The sequence below is a fragment of the Enhydra lutris genome, unplaced genomic scaffold (genome assembly GCF_002288905.1).
Source record: "Enhydra lutris kenyoni isolate GAN:26980312 unplaced genomic scaffold, ASM228890v2 scaffoldscaffold6, whole genome shotgun sequence".
NCBI lineage: Eukaryota > Metazoa > Chordata > Mammalia > Carnivora > Mustelidae > Enhydra > Enhydra lutris.
Window position 1 is genome coordinate 34,050,629 of NW_019154090.1, and position 16,350 is coordinate 34,066,978.

Consider the following 16,350-nt stretch of genomic DNA (forward strand, 5'->3'; position numbering starts at 1 on the left):
AGTCTTGGGTAACATGACATTTAAGCAGAGACCACCAACCCCAAAATTAAGAAAGTGAGTCTTGCTTTCAGGTAAGAGAATTCCTAACAGAGGTAACAAAGATGAACAAAGAAATGAAAGAGATGAACAGAAATGAAATACTGTTTGGTGCATTTGAGGAAAAGCAAGAAAAGATCAATAGACTATATTTGGGTGAGCGATGGGAAAGGAAAAGGTGACGAATTTAGAGAGATAGCAGGTGCCAGAGCTAATAAAGAATTTGGATTTCATTCAGCGAAACGGAAGGCCAGTGAAAGGTTGTCTCTAAAGGAGTGAAATCATCTGATTCATGTTTAAGAGCAATCACTCTGGCTGTGGTGTGTAATGTTAGGGGGAAATGCAGAAGCCTCTGCTGGGTTTTGCCACAATAACAGGACCGCCCCCTGCCCCCCCACCCCTGCCCAGAATCTCAGTGGTTTAGAGTCACAAATAATTATTTCTCATTCAGATTAGATGTTAGCTGTTGCTCTGATTGATACTGTCTATATTGCATATGGGAAGAACAGCCCAATCTGGGATGTCACTGGGCTCATGCCAGAGGGGAAAGAGAAATGACAGAATCACATCATGGGGGACGGGGAGCAGGGGTGCCTGGGTGGCTCAGTCAGTTAAGTGGCTGCCTTCAACTCAGGTCATGATCCAAGGGTCCTGGGATCAAGTTGCTGGGTCTCTGTCGAATAAATAAATAAAATCTTCAAAAAAAAAAAAAAAAAAAAAACCAAAACTTAAAAAAAAAAAAAAAGAATCACAGGGAGGTTCTTAAAGACTCTGGGTTCAGTATGTCATTTTCACACATTTCAATGGCCCAAACAAAGGACATGGCCATGTCAGTTGTCAGCAGATTGCACAGGAAGGGGTGGTGAGTATGTGGAAACAATGATGACATCTACAAAAGCAGTTACTGTACAGGTTTTGGGGTCAGGATGTTACAGGTAGACATGCTGAGATGTTATATTCTGGATAAATTTGGGGCTAGATTGCTGACGATCAAAAGATATGAGAGAAGTCAAGAATGGCTTTAATGTGTTTTGCATTTAGCTGATACAATAGGGCCAAATTTATGAAATCAATAAAATCCAGTTCCTTTTTATTCACACCTAACACCACTTTCTGTGTGATATCTATTTGCAGTTATTTTGAGGGCTTTGATCTTTGGTCGTTAAGGTCATTAGCTGCCTGTTACTGCAGAGGTTAAGATCATGAACTCTAGAGTCAGGTAAATTTCCCTGGAGTTTCTTCGATTCTCCTCTTTGTGACCTTGGGCAAATTGGTTGATATCTCTGAGCCTCCATTTTATAATTTGGGCTGGAGGATAATGTTTTCCTTAGAGAATGTTTATAGCATGAGTTAAAATAGGTGTCTGGAATGCTCATTTAATGGTAGCTCTTGTTTATATTATTAAGAGTCTAAGAGGGAAGGTTTCAGGTGAGTGGGGAGGGAGGCACCAGCACGGGAAGAAACCTGAGTTGATTTAAGAATCTATTTCATCATGAGATGGATGGATCCTTTACTTTTTCTCCCTGGGTCCTCACAACAGGCTTGTGGAAGGAGGCTTATCACCCTCACTTTACACATCAGCAAGCCAATGCTCAGAAGCATTGAGTGATTTCTCCCAAGGTCACACAGTTTGTAAAGCTAGGAAGTTAGGATTCAAATGCACGCCTGTTTGAATCTGAAGCTTGTCCTCAAATAAATCAAGAATTTCAAGTCTTAGTGTTGCTTGCTATTAGAGTACATTTATTTTTGATGGCATCAACTATCATAAAAGTTAAACTGATAATGCACGAAAGGCAATCTGTGAATTCACTTCTAAGAAACAGAGTGGATCTTTTGCTCTGTGCAGGCAAATCCTTCTCAGAGGATATATGCAAATGTAGTACAGAATTAGAAAGCCTTATTTATACTCTGGGGCCGGGGGAAATAGCTTTCTCACATAGATAAAAAGAAAGCAATGCATTGTTTAAGGAAGATAGAGAAGATAGTGGAAAAGTCTCAGGCACAAGGAATGAAAGTAGAAATCCCTACCTGAAAAGAATAAATGAAACTAAAAACCAAACATATGTGTATACTAGTTCAATAAGGAAAACATATTGAAAACCTGGTGCCCAAAGATGGTTGGACATATATTACTTTAGGTGGTCAAAGATGAAAAATAATTTAGAGAAATGCAGGAGACTATAAAAGTATTCACTTTCTCTAATTCAATAATTTCCCTTCTGAGAATTCATTCCCGGAAAGTAATTCAAAATACTGGGCAAAAAAAATGGAGATGTTCTTTGTAGAACTGTCTGAATGATAGCTCTTTAAATATGTCTGTCCAACAGTTGGGTTAGGGTTAAATCAATTATAATACAACTGCTCCTTAGAATTTTATACAGCTATTAAAGCCTATGACGTACACATTCTTTAAAGATACAGATTGAGGAATGAAGTACTAATACAGGTTACAACATGGCTGAAACTCAAAGGCATGTTAAATAAAAAAGGTGCTGGAACATAAAAGGCCACCTGTCCTATGATTCCGTTTATAGGAAATGTTTGGGATAGGCAAATCTAGGAAGACAGAAAGTAGATTAGTGGTTGCCTTGGGCAGGGTGCATGGGAGTGGTGTGGGGAAGGGGGAAATGGGAAGTGACTGCTAACGGGTACATGGTTTCTTCTGGGTGTGATGAAAATGTCCTAATTTAGATCGGGATGATGGTTGCACAGCTGTGAATATGCTAAGCACGGTCCAGTGGTGCAATTTAAATGGTCGCATTGTATCTCAGTAAGGTTACATCTCAATTACAATGTTCCAAAAAATATGAGTATTTACTATAATGAAAACCAAGTTGTAAAAATAAAAGAAAAACAAACTAGAAGTAAATATAACCACATCCCAACAGTGGTTTGGTTCAAAGGCTGAATGTATGAGTGAAAATGTATGCCTTCTCTCATCCAAATTTTTTCTAATGTGATTGGATTTCTTCTTTTATATATATGTAGCAAATAGAAGAATGATTGTCTTTCCCTCTCCACCAAACCAGTCTTCTTTCTTTCTACTTTGTTAAGTCAAGAATCAGAAAATTTAGGGGCATCTGGGTGGCTCAGTGACTGACTCTTGATTTCCCCTCAGGTCACGATTTCAGGGTCCTGGGATCAGCCCTTCATCGGGCTCTGCGCTCAGCAGGAGTCTGCTTCTCTTTCTCTCTCCTCCTTTCCCTCCACCCCTCCCCCCCAGCCCATGCTCTCTCTCTCTAAAATAAATAAATCTTTAAAAAAGTAGAAAGAAAAGAGAAGGAAAGAAAAGAAAAGAATCAGAAAATGTACAGACCAGCAGCTTGCACAACCCCTTCAGGTCACTTCAGGTCTTTCCCCACAATTCTATGAATGAAACAAGCAACCACGTTAATGGGTGTAACCCCAAAGGGAAACATATATACACGTTAGAATTCTGGTGTATTGAATATATGCGTGTTCTCGTTTTTAGGAAGTGATAGAAGCAATTGCTGAGTGTGCATTTAAGACGTCACCTTTTCCAATTCTGCTTTCATTTGAGAACCACGTAGATTCGTAAGTATTCCGCATGATCACTGGGGAGTCTTTTTCCCTGAAATGGGTATGTTTAATAATTGTGCACCAATTTAAGATTACTTGACATTATTAATGGTGTTCCTCATTGATGTTAAGTCTTAAGTGTCATGTTTTCATCACCATATGTTGGGATTCACTCCCTTAAACCTCATTAACATTACAATAATCCACTGGACTTGGGGAACCTAGTTTCAGGCCACAGGATTTTAAAATGAAGGACTCCTCTTTTTGCAACGTTGTGGAATAATACCGTATCTCTCTCCCAGTGGGCCACTTTTATAATCCTCCTTCAGTAGCCCCTCTATTGCATGCAAATTTGTAGTCCGTTTTGCCGCACAAAAATGGCCAATTCCGAGCACACTGAAGCTGGTGGAGGGAAAGCTCTAAATTCTGTCCTACTGTCTGGGTTTACACAGAACCCAGACCACCTCCTTTTCCCATTGGTTGCTCTTGTTTGTTAGTCTTTGTAAATATGATCCTATTTCAAAAATAGCCTGCCCTTATCGCTGAGCCACACAAAGAAAAGATACTTTGACTTAACTCTTTTATATTCATTTTATCACAAAATGCCAGAGTAAGACGCATTTACATCTAAAATACGGGCATTAGTTTACCCTATAGTTACTCAGTTTAAAGTGCTTCAAAATGAGAGTCTTCTCTACATGGACTCAAAATTCAAGAAACTAGAATTCTAGTCCATGGAATGAATGGCTGAAGACAGCGTAGTAGTGACCACCGTTACTCAAAAGAATATTTGTGATGCCCCCTCTCTCATTTCAATGATCCAAGCCAGATTTCTCAACTAAAAGCGAACAGCACCTGTGCTAATGTGGCTCAAGGTTCGTTTTTTTGTTTGTTTGTTTGTTTTTTAACCCTTCTTCTTACTGGAAGTCTTTCCCAGACCACTGATTGATTCCCTTTGTCCAACTAATTCGCAATACATGCTTCAATTTACTTATTCCTTAAGATTTCACTAAAATCTTGAAAGAAACACTTTGGTCATGAGCAAATTTCAGCCTGAGGAATTTCCAAGTGTTTAAATGTGATCATCGGTTATTGTGATCATGGAGAAGGGCTTTGTTTGCAAGGAACCAATTTTATAATTATCTGTATTTCCAGTTTGCCCTCAGGAAATCCATATTACATTTACGAGCTCGTGGTTCTGTTGCACTGGGAAACAGTCAGCCAAGGAATGATTTAATCATTTGGCAGATAGTTTTTCTAACACTTCTGAGGGGCAGTTCCAGAGAGAAGAATTGATTCTGTTTCATTGCTATCTCTCTTCAAACTAAAGGGAGTGTCTCTTGAGTTCCTGTATTTAATACCTCGTTTGCTGTGACCACCCTGGCTTGCACATGAGTGTTTTCCCATCTCTGCCTATCCATCTGTGATTGGGCTCTAACAGTCCTTTAACACCTTTCTTTCAGGCATTGTAGTTCCCAGACTTGTTGATGTATTATGTCCTTGTTCGAGAAATATCTCTAAATCTAGCACATTGATGGTCTTCAAGAAATGTCTCTATATAAATTAGACAAAACGGAAAGCTATAGTTCCACTGTTGTTTCCCACCTGCTCGTTGAGCTTTCCTATAAGGGAATCAGAGAGGTATCAACAACCACCACCACAAACATAGTAACAGCTAATATGTATTGAGTTTGTATCATGTGCCAAGCAGCCTTACCAGTGTAAGGCCATGTAACCTTACAGGTGTAAGCAGCCTTACAGGTGTAAGGTCATGTAACCAGAAACCCGGGGGCTCCTAAGAATAAATATTATTATGATAATCCCTGTCTCACAGATGATGAAACCGTGCCCCAAAGAGACTGAGTAATTTACCCAAAGCCAGGCAGCTAAAAGGTGACAGAGCTGGGATTCAAAATCTGGCTGGTCTGGCTTCAGAAATCACAGGTTTCACCAACACTTTCCCCACACCTAAGCAGAGCCTTCAGAATAATCAAATTAAGACAACCAGAGCCTCCGCAAAGCAACTGTAAATGTTCGCTTTTATGTGGCTTGTGATCCTTAACCACAGAACATTTTTTTGTGGTTTTCAACACCAAACACACAGAGGGCCAAAACAGGGCGTGAAAACCAAACCTTGCCTTGTACACAAGAGCAAAAAAGACAGTACCGTGATACTGTCCTTCCTGGTTTAAAAATTTCGCTCTTAAAGGTTTCTTAATAATTCATAAGTCATAAGAGAAAACCGGAAAACAACTTTTCCAGGATGCCCAGATATTTACCCCAAACCATGGAGATTAAGTCGATGGCAGTAAAATTGTAAGATAGTGAGGTCTGTTGTGGAGGAAAGCTGTTTGTTTCATGTTTCCATGATCCTTGAGCCTCGCATGTCAAAATCGCTCAGCTTCAATCCTCTCCTGGGGGGATTATCACACATCCGAAGAAAATTCATAAGCTTTTTGCTTTTGCTGGTAAAACCCTGTGTTTGACTCATGGGCCAGCTCACCTCGTTGCAGAACCCGGTGCAGACATCATTCTTCACTCGCAGCCCTCTTTCCCACTAAACCCAGAAATATACCTCAGAATCCTTCGCAACACAGTGTCCAGGAGAACACCCCCACCCCGAAATAATCCGCCACCTATCTGCCATCTCTAGTGGACCATTTTATCCCCCCGTGTCCTCTGTCTACAAAATGTCAGATTCAGAAGTGTGGCTCAGGCTCCTTTGAGCCGCACCTCCAAAACAAACTCACGTTGGAAGAAAGGAAGAAATCCACTGGATTTTTCTGGTTTTCCCCTCCAAGTACTTGAAATTACCCATCTCTGTACGAACAACAAAGGGAGATCTGCCATTAGCTGCTGGCAGCTCATTTTCTCCCCACCCCCCACCCCCGCCCTGTGATCCGCCAGATTCCCATAAAATGTAGATCCCTGAGCCTCACTCCCATACCCCATTTTGAATGTATAGAAATGAGACTTTGAAATCTTTAAAAAAAAAAAAAAAAAAAGCCCTAGCTAACTCTGATGCTTCACCTAATTTGTGAGCTAGCATTTTCATTAAAAGCATTCTACACAAAGTCAAGAAAGTAACCCCTAGCTCTGGTTCAGCCACAGGTAATGTGAGATTTGGGACAAAGTCCTTAATTTCCAGGGGTTATAGCTCCCTCCGCTATGAAGAAGGAGGTTGGTTTAGTGCAATGGGGAGGATTTACACCATCATGTTTTGTGAGGCACAGTCCTTGGTCGGAAAATTGGTCTCTGGGCCTGGAGCCTCTACTTGAAGGGTATGTGACTATGTCCAGATGTGCCCACTGTGGCCTGAAGCTCAAAACGTATTTGTGAGTATTTCCTGTCATTTCTTCTCTGCTGTAGCTGATGTGGGTGCCCTGAGTGCCTCAGGATGTTTTTGTTTTTTTTTTTCTTGCTAACTGCAGGGTGAATGTCTTTCATTTCTGCAGGTCTGACCTACAGAGTTGCTTTGTTTTCCTCCGACTTTGTTCACTGTGCTCTCTGCTCTGATTCAGTTCCCTGCCTGGTGTGTGTGTGTGTGTGTGTGTGTGTGTGTGTGTGTGTGTGTGTGTGTCCCTGTGTGTGTGTGTAGAACAGCCTGATTACCAAGTAGCCCATTTTACTTTTCTTGAAAACTCCCCTGTGTTCTCTTCGCCGCAGTTGATTTTGAGGCAAATTTGAAAACGTCCGATCAAGTCCCTTTTCTTCAATCGATCCGTGGCCCAGCAGCACCTGCCTCATTGACAAGCTTGGTAGAAACACTTGAGTCGAGTCAGCTGGCTGGCTCGGTTGATAGAGCCTGTGACGCTTGACCCCGGGGTCGTGAGTTCGAGCCCCATATTTTGAGTAGAGTTTACTAAAAAAAAAAAGAGAGAGAGAAAGAGAAAAGAAAGGAAGAAATGCAGAATCTCAGGCCCCAGGCTGATGCTGCCTAAGAATTATCATTTTCTTAAGACCCCAGGTAATTCTGATGAAGTGTCAGAGCTTGCGTTAAACCCTGTGGCCCGCTAGCTATACCGTCATCAGAGCAGCCTGCCAGCTCGGCAGCCTGCCTGCATTGTTCCGAATGCAGGTTCCAGGGTTCCTCTCCCAATTCAGTGAATCAAGACCTCGCCCTCAGCCCTACTGCCTGCAGCCCTAACAGCCCAGGTGATTCTTTAGTAGAATCAGGCAAGATTTTTGCTCCAGCAAAATCTTTCTTTGGCCCTGGTTTGGGGACAACCTGATGAAGGATAGGGGCCTCTACCGGTCACCTGCTTAGGGACACCTGGAGCATCACTTCAGAATCCCTCCACTGGTGTGAACATGGCTCCGCTCAAAATCCTGAAAACAGGGAATTGGGGTGAAACTCTCTACTCCAGGTGTCTGATCAAAGGAACCTGGGGCTCCCAAGTTCCAACACTCAAGGAAAATGTCATCTCCTTCAGCACCTGCTGACTTATTTTAATCTATCACAACGGTTCTCAAACTTGAGCGTGCATCAGAATCATCTAGAGGGTTTGTGAAGACCTCTGCACCCTGCTTCTCTGGAGAGTTTGACTCAGAATCTGCATTGGAAGCCTTGAGTCTGCATTTCTGGCCAGCCCTGGGCGCTATTGATGCTACTGCTCCGTGGACCCCACTTGGAGTAGCAAAGCTCTGTGACACTGAGTGGCATCTTTCTGTGAAAGTAAAATGAAGGGTTTGGACAATTTCTCCAATGCAGCCTGGACCGTGTTGGCCGGACACAGGTGGACTTGTCTCAGCCACAGCTGCAGAGCCGTTCGCCTTATCTGAGCCCCCGAGATGGCTGTTTTTTGAGCAACAGTGTCTGAACAGAGGATGCCCAGGGCAGTTCTGACAGATCAGCTACCTCTCTATTTGCTCTCCAACTTCTACTGCATTGTCCTTAAACAACCACCCCCCCAGGCTTTTCAGGATCAGTTCTCTGGGTGGCAGGTTCTCTCCTCTCCCTGATCCTGGTGAGGAGGAATCTGAGGGCTGCATCAGCCATGCAGTAAAATCTCCTGTGGGTCAAGGAAGGACAACGAGAAAGTGGGAGGTCATTCTGCAGGGTTTCGCAAGTGCTCGAATCTCTTCTTTGCCTCTCCCTGAAGTTCCAACAAAGCAGTGACTTCGGGTTTCCACCTGAACCCCAGAGAAGTCATTGGATCCCCCAAAATATATGCCTTTAAAAAAGGACATAAAAAATGGGTTTCCCTGTGGATCATTGCAATACGATTTGAATCCCCAGAGCACCCCCTTCCCAGGGGCGGCGGCGGGGGGACCAATCCATGATCCAGGCTTAATAGTTACAGAAGAGAGAAAGAAAATAAGAATCACATTTTATAATCAATGTGAATTGTAGTAAAGAAGGCTTTTTTATCACTCACTTATTCTTACTACAATCCCAGTTCTGCTAAAAATGTATTCACATTATAGCAGGCAGAGACAACTATTGGAAATCAAGTTTGACAGCCTGTAGATCACACTCACAGTTCATAAAACCCAATGGAATTGGATACATTTAAAATGATATTTAACATTCCACATGAATAAGAAAAAAAAATGTTATTGCTTTTTAAAAGGTCAAAGGAAGCAGGAATATTGAAAGATGCCAATGTTCCCTCGCATCAACTGGGTTTCTGTGTTAGCAAGTGCACACGTCATCCAGGCAAGCCGGTCCTAACCCTGGATCATCTTACATCTGCCCCACTCTTTGAACGGGTCAAAGGCATTTGCATCCATTATTCCACTTTATCTCGGCACCTTCTGTCCTTTTCCAAGAACAGTTATTATCTTCATTTTATAGATCCAAAGAAGTTGAGAGCCTGGAGCTCATCTCAGAAAAACCGGCAGTTCCAGGCTTTGTCTGTCAGACCAGATTCCTTCTGACCCTAGGCAGGCTGTCACCAGCTCTCCTGCCCTATTGTGCATGTAAAAGGTGCGGACACCTTTCCCCAACGCGCCTGCTGCTTTTATCTTTCCTCCAGGATCCCCTCCCAAGTAGACACACTTCTGCCTGACACCCTTCTGTGTTTTGAGATTCTTTGTCTGTGTGTCTGTGTGTGTGTGTCTCTCTGTCTCTCTCCCTCTCCCTTCCTCCCTCTCCTCTCCTCTCTCACTTCCTTAAAAACACTCCTCCGCAGCCTAGCTCTCTGCAGGTTAGACAAATCTCAACTGATTGTTCACCGTGAGTCCTGGATAAGTTCTGCCCCCAGAGTCTTACAACTGACTTAGAGTCAGGAAATTGAACAACAGGGATTGAGTCCATAATCCTGAGACATTCCAGAACCCAGTGACTGGCAAATGACCTGCTGTGCTCCCCATCTGTGTCTGTGGAGGCCAGCTTTGGGAATAGCCTTAGTGTCTATCTGCTATGTGGTAATCAAATTCGCAGAAGTCAGAATAATAAACCAGTGGTTTAGAATGAGAAATACGAATCCTGAAGGGTAAGATGGGGGAATCACCTCTTTCTATAATTAATAGTATGTAGTAATCCTGACCAAACTCTTGAAATAATCCTCCTCGTTTGCTTTCTTTCTCTGTCATTCCCCTTAGCCCAAAGCAGCAAGCCAAGATGGCGGAGTATTGCCGACTGATCTTTGGAGATGCTCTTCTCATGGAACCACTGGAAAAATACCCAGTAAGCAAGTTTACCCCTGAAGAAATATCCATATTCATGACTGGAGTTTTGGGTGCTGGTGGGGCAGAGGTGGGATGGGGGGGACGACTTCCTTACATCCTTTCCATGTTTCTGTTGCTCAGTGAGATTGATTCAGTTGATAATGAAGTCTGACCAGGAGGAAACTGGCAGTGTGCCTGCGGAGGGTTGGAGACATGGCCGTGTCCTCTTCCTGTACTCCCCATCTTCCCCTTCTCCCTCTGACAGACGTGCCTGGCAGGACCACAGAATTCCAGCAGTCACAATCAGTCGTGGAAATATTCCGGGCACACGGGGCTCTGATCACAAACCAGGAACCTCATCACATCCTTTGAGAGAGATGTTTCAGCAAAGCGGGATGTGGCAGCTGGCACCATGACATCCCCACCTGGCCTTGCGTCCCCTCCTCACATCCTTGCATATGCCTGTTCTGGAACTCAGGCCTCCTCTTGGCCTGACAGCATTCCTGCTTTGGGAAGGAACACAGTAGGAATATCTCACAGTCGTCTCTTCCCTCCTGAACCCTTTTTCCTAGTCTCCACACATTATCACATGGTTTCATACCAATTCTCAGACTCCTTGCAAGCAAAGCATAAAGGACCAGTGTAGGAGAGTTCACTGAACTTTCTAAAAATAACCCATCTGGCGACTTGCACACATGCTCTCTGATACAATATCTAACAACCCTCTCATGGGAAATTGATTTTCTCATTAGCCGTGCAAGCTTGAAACACAAGAAACAAGCCTTGCAAATAAGGGTAGCTTGAATCTCGGGGCTGCAAGGAAATGTGAAGCCACCAGTCCACTTCCGCTGATGACAAGGACATGTGCTGCTTAGCTCCCGAGTTCCATGGCAGGAGTCGGGGGGGGGGGGGGGGGGGGGGGGGGGTTGCTCTTTTTAAATGCATCTGAAGGGTTGATTCTACAAGCTTGCTTGGAAGCTCCTGTCTTTACCAGTCCTTCCTGGCAGACGCCGCACTAACTGGCTTCCCTCCTTTGAGAATCCAAGACAGGGCCTTCCTACCTATCCTAAATCAAAATGACTGGATTTATGGTCCACAGCCAACTCATGAACCTTTGGATTAGCAAATCTCCCAATATGTTTCGATGCTCTTATTCATGGGGATTTCGTTGTGGAAAAAAATAAGAGCTCGGTCATTAAAATACGCCTTTTATGTGAAAAATTAACCACAAAGCAGCTAGACACAACACAGTTTACTGGACTGGACTGAAGGCAGTAATGAATAATCTAGAAGCTCTTATTGTCCAACACCATCCCAGGGCTTTGGGGAAGGAGGCTGCAAGAAAGGGGCAATATTTTTTTTTTTAAGATTTTATTTTTAAGTCCTCTCTACACCCAACACAGCCCTCAGACTCACCACCCTGAGATCAAGAGTTGCACATTCTGCCAACTGAGCCAGCCAGGGTGATCCTAAAAGGGCAATATTTTTACAGAAGGTGCTTTTCTTTTCCATTAGCTGGAATCTGGAGTTCCTCTTCCAAGCCCTATGGATTTAATGTACAAAATTTTGGTGAAAAATAAGAAGAAATCACACAAGTCGTCGGAAGGAAGTGGCAAAAAGAAGCTCTCGGAACAAGCGTCCAACACGTACAGTGACTCCTCCAGCATGTTCGAGCCCTCGTCTCCCGGAGCCGGTGAGGGATTGGCGGGTTCTTGTTCCTTATTATGCATGGGTTTCAGAATGGCTGCCCTAACTTAACTTCGAAGGACTTTGAACATTCCTATTTGGACACTCTTTAAAACTGTTGGATTTCTATTTCTGCTACCAACTGGGTAGCTTCGAGCTATCTGCAAAGTCCCTCTCACCATATAGTCATGGGACACAGGACAGAGTCCCAGGACATGGTCATTTGGGGGAGCCATGATTCCGTCAAGCACACTGGCCAAATAATCTTCCAAGTGACCACATGATTTTAAGCTTCTCAAGGGCCCATGATTCTTTAACATTCACTCGGCTCTGGGCACAAAGATGTTCACCAGATGTATTCTCATTGATGCTATGCTGAAGAGTTCTGGGTAATTCCACTTATCCATATTTTCTAGATCTCTTTTAAAATGTAAAAAGGTAAAGGTACTAGAATTATATGTCAAAGCTCCTAGGCAATGCTTAATATCATTGATTTTCCTTTTAGATTGAAGTTGAAATAGATTTTTTTTTTGTGGCTGATGAAGAAAGAATTCCAAGTGGTCATCCCATTTCCTTTGAATTACTTGTCATTGAGTCTGATTTCTCTTTTAGCTTTAATCAGAATCTCGGCAGTCTGAAAAGGGCATTAGGAAGCTCTCCCAATTAGAGGGTGAGGAAGGGGAGGAAGCTTGAAGCTTGAATCTAGGAAGTTTTTCAATGAAAAGCTTAACTATCATTGGAATGATCACTTTGCTAAACTGGCAGTATTTACACAACCAGAACCTATGCATACCCTCTGCCCCAGGGAGTCCTTTCCTAGGCATATACCGGACAGAAATGTGTATAGACAGTCATCAAGAGAGATGCAAGGAATTGCTTAACATAGCGCTACTCACAACAGCCCCAAACTGGAAACTAACCAAATGTCATCGACAGATAAAGAAGTTGTAGGGTATTCACACTGTGAAATAATGTGCGGCATTAACAATCTACCTTTGCACACAAGAATAGGGCTGCATCTCAGATGCATAATGTGGAGTGAAAGAAATCAGATACAAAAAAGTATCCACCATATTTCCATTCATATAAAGTACAAAAACAGGCAGAAGGATCCTATAGCAGTTAGAAGTCAGGAAATGGTGACCCTTGAAGAAGTGGTAGAGACACTGGTTTTATTTTGTTTCTTGCTCTTGGTAACAGTTACTAAGGTTTGTGTAGTCCTCGCGAATTCACACTCTATGCATGTACAAGTATGTATACTTCTCTGTATAACTATCATACATCAATTTAAAAATTTGGGAATAATTTTTTAAATTAAAATATAAACTCTAGGGGCACCTGGGTGGCTCAGTGGGTTAGGCCTCTGCCTTCGGCTCAGGTCATGATCCCAGGGTCCTGGGATCGAGTTCCACATCAGGTTCTCTGCTCGGCGGGGAGCCTGCTTCCTCCTCTCTCTCTGCCTGCCTCTCAGCCTACCTGTGATCTCTGTCAAATAAATAGATAAAATCTTTAAAAAATAAAAAAAATAAAAAATAAATAAACTCTAGGGCAATGGCGGCAGGGGGGGGTAGGTTGACCAAGACACTGATTTATCTTTTTTTTTTTTTTTTAATTTTTCCATCTCAATGGCCAATATCTTTTACAGGTTAGATAAAAATCTGTATCAACAGATATTATACAATTCTTTGAAAGGTTTTATGGGAGGATAGTTTTTGAATGTATATTTCTTTTTTTTTTCTTAAAGATTTTTATTTATTTATTTGATAGAGAGATCACAAGTAGGCAGAGAGGCAGGTAGAGAGAGGGGGAAGCAGGCTCCCTGCTGAGCAGAGAGCCGGATGCGGGGCTCGATCCCAGGACCCCAAGATCATGCCCAAGCTGAAGGCAGAAGCTTAACCCACTGAGCCACCCAGGTGCCCCTTGAATGTGTATATCAAACATTATTACCCATTTCTGATTCTCTTCTCAAAAACAATTTTGTTCCCAATATGAATGTTCTTTTTGAAGATTTGGGGCCATTGTTGTTAAGAGGCTACATATTTCCTAGCACAGTTCTTGAACCTCTTGAATCTAGGGAAGAAAGCAGATCTTCCTTTGCATGGAGAAACTTGTTTTTCTGTGTGTGTTCCCACTGCCAGTTCCGTCTCTCTTATTAACTGGATGTAAAACACAAATAAGATTTTTACAGGCAGTGGGGATTATTGCTTAATACAGAGAAAGATCGGCAATCTGTTTGTGGTTCAGTAGATTTCCTAAGCTAGCCCCATGGTCTGTTGTGCAATCTTTCTTTCAACGGAAAATTTTGGACATTGGAATATGTAGGTAGGCTCTTGAATAATGAGTGCTGTTAATTTACCATTTGGTTTGTAGATAGTAATGGGAACTCAAGTAACTTGAAAAACATGCAATGGTTCTTATTTCAGAACTAGTTTGTTTATCATGGCCCGTCAGTCAGGTGCCTCTCCCAAGATCAGCCCTTTGCCAGTATAGTTGTCTTAAAGAACTAGGATAGAGTAGATTTTTTTATGGTGCAAGGTTTTAGGGTCTTAAGGTGGCTCCAGGGTCCCTCCAAAGACCAGGGCTCTCCTCATATTGTAAGGGAAGACAACTTTCCTTCTTTCCCCCATAACCAAAGAATGACTGGATAGAATATTTGAAATGCCCAGTGTGTTGTTAGTCCCGTGAAGCATTGTGTAAATGGTTTTGCCAAACAGTTTTAAATTACTCTATAGAAAGAATACCCTCTCTAACTAAAAAGTAAAAACTGGTTAAAAGATCTTGCAGCAACACATTTGATTATTAAAAAAAACTTGAGGGGGGTGCCTGGGTGGCTCAGTGGGTTAAGCCTCTGCCTTGGGCTCAGGTCATGATCCCAAGGTGCTGGGATCGAGTCCCGCATCGGGCTCTCTGCTCAGCAGGGAACCTGCTTCCTCCTCTGCCTGCTTCTCTGCCTACTTGTGATCTCTGTCTGTCAAATAAATAAATAAAATCTTTAAAAAAAAAAAAATTGAGGGCCAACTTCCTAAAAGAACATGTCTCTATATACATGTGTTTTCTATCCAAAATATAATGGATTCATCTTATTAACTTAACACAATATCGGCATCATAAAGTGGCTGCAAGTGCTTTCTTTTAATAAACAAGCCATAAATAATGATTGGTTGGTCCCAGAAATCTTTTCCTTCTGAAGCTAGTTCATGAATACTTTGCTCACTGCTGTCATTCAGTAATTGATTGAACTTTGTCAGCCAAATGAAAACATTTATAAGCGTCTTTGAAGACATGTTGTGGACCCTGTGTCATTTATATAGATTAAACCAGGCGGTGAACTTCTGGAAGGTTTGATGGGGAGGTCCTTTCAAGTGCAAGTTGCCTCATTGTTGAGCCAATATTGCCACCTACTGGAATCCTTCTGTTACTGCCCCGTGTGAATGCCAGAAGGTAGTAATCAAATCAAATAATGCCTTCTGTAATATTTTACTTGAAACTCTTTTTACATAACTGATATTATTGGGTCTTACTGAGTCCCAGAGCATGGAAGAATTTAATACCTCATGCTAGTATGAATATTCAAAAGCAGAATCATCCACCAAATCTTCGGAGAGGAAAAAGAATCCATGGAAATGACTGTGTATCGGCTAAAGACGAGCTGAAGTATGTTGTGATTGAAGTAGATTTCCATGCATCATTATGTTAAGGGTTCGTGCATTTTATCCTGCTTTTTAAAACAGATATCGCCATTTTCTATGATAGGTGCATTGCCTACAGGATACTCGAATAAGCCTGTGGGCAAATCATAGATCGAGACAATACAGGGTTTGTGTAGTTAGGCATGCTGCCACAGCCCCCTCTTTTTGTCCTAGCTCATGTCCTTGACCCTCGCTGTGAGGTCCCATATGGCCTCAGAAAAGTGGCCACAAAGTCACTGAGCACTGGCTACGTATCACAAGGAAGAGTCAGTGTCCAGAAAAAGAGGGAAAAGTGGGAACAGGATGGATTATCCCTTTACAGATTATTAAGACCCTGAAAGACAATGTCATCTATCTAGGATGTGTGTACCATAGAAAGCTAACTGTAGGTGATGCCATATATTTTTTTAACTGATAAAAATGTCAAGCATTTTCAACAGAATGCTGGCATTTCAAATGGCATTCACAAATGAAACTTGGGGAAAAAAATCCATATTCAAAATCTCAGTCTAATTCTCTATATAACTAATAAAATTTAACTATCTGAAGGAATAACTTTAAAACCATAAGAGGTCAATATCCAAGGACATTTTTGGCAATGTAACTGTTAGTATATGCTTCAAATCTTCAAAACTGTTACCTCATGATCTGTTATTAAAATTTGACAGGGGAAGCTGACACTGAGAGTGACGACGACGACGATGATGATGACTGTAAAAAATCTTCAATGGATGAGGTAGGTATCCAGGGACTGACTGGTCACAGAGGCTCTTCTAACGCGCATCCA

At 42.3% G+C, this 16,350-nt stretch overlaps 1 protein-coding gene across 1 annotated transcript in view; it reads left to right on the top strand.

Moving 5' to 3' along the window:
• The window catches only part of LOC111141432 (phospholipase C beta 1), a 671,787-nt gene that overhangs the window by 512,236 nt on the left and 143,201 nt on the right, over positions 1-16,350 (top strand). Inside the window, exons 12-15 of the mRNA XM_022493977.1 lie at positions 3,509-3,591; positions 10,123-10,207; positions 11,704-11,881; positions 16,232-16,299. Coding sequence (XP_022349685.1) covers positions 3,509-3,591; positions 10,123-10,207; positions 11,704-11,881; positions 16,232-16,299 — 414 coding nt within the window. The remainder of the gene's footprint in view (positions 1-3,508; positions 3,592-10,122; positions 10,208-11,703; positions 11,882-16,231; positions 16,300-16,350) is intronic.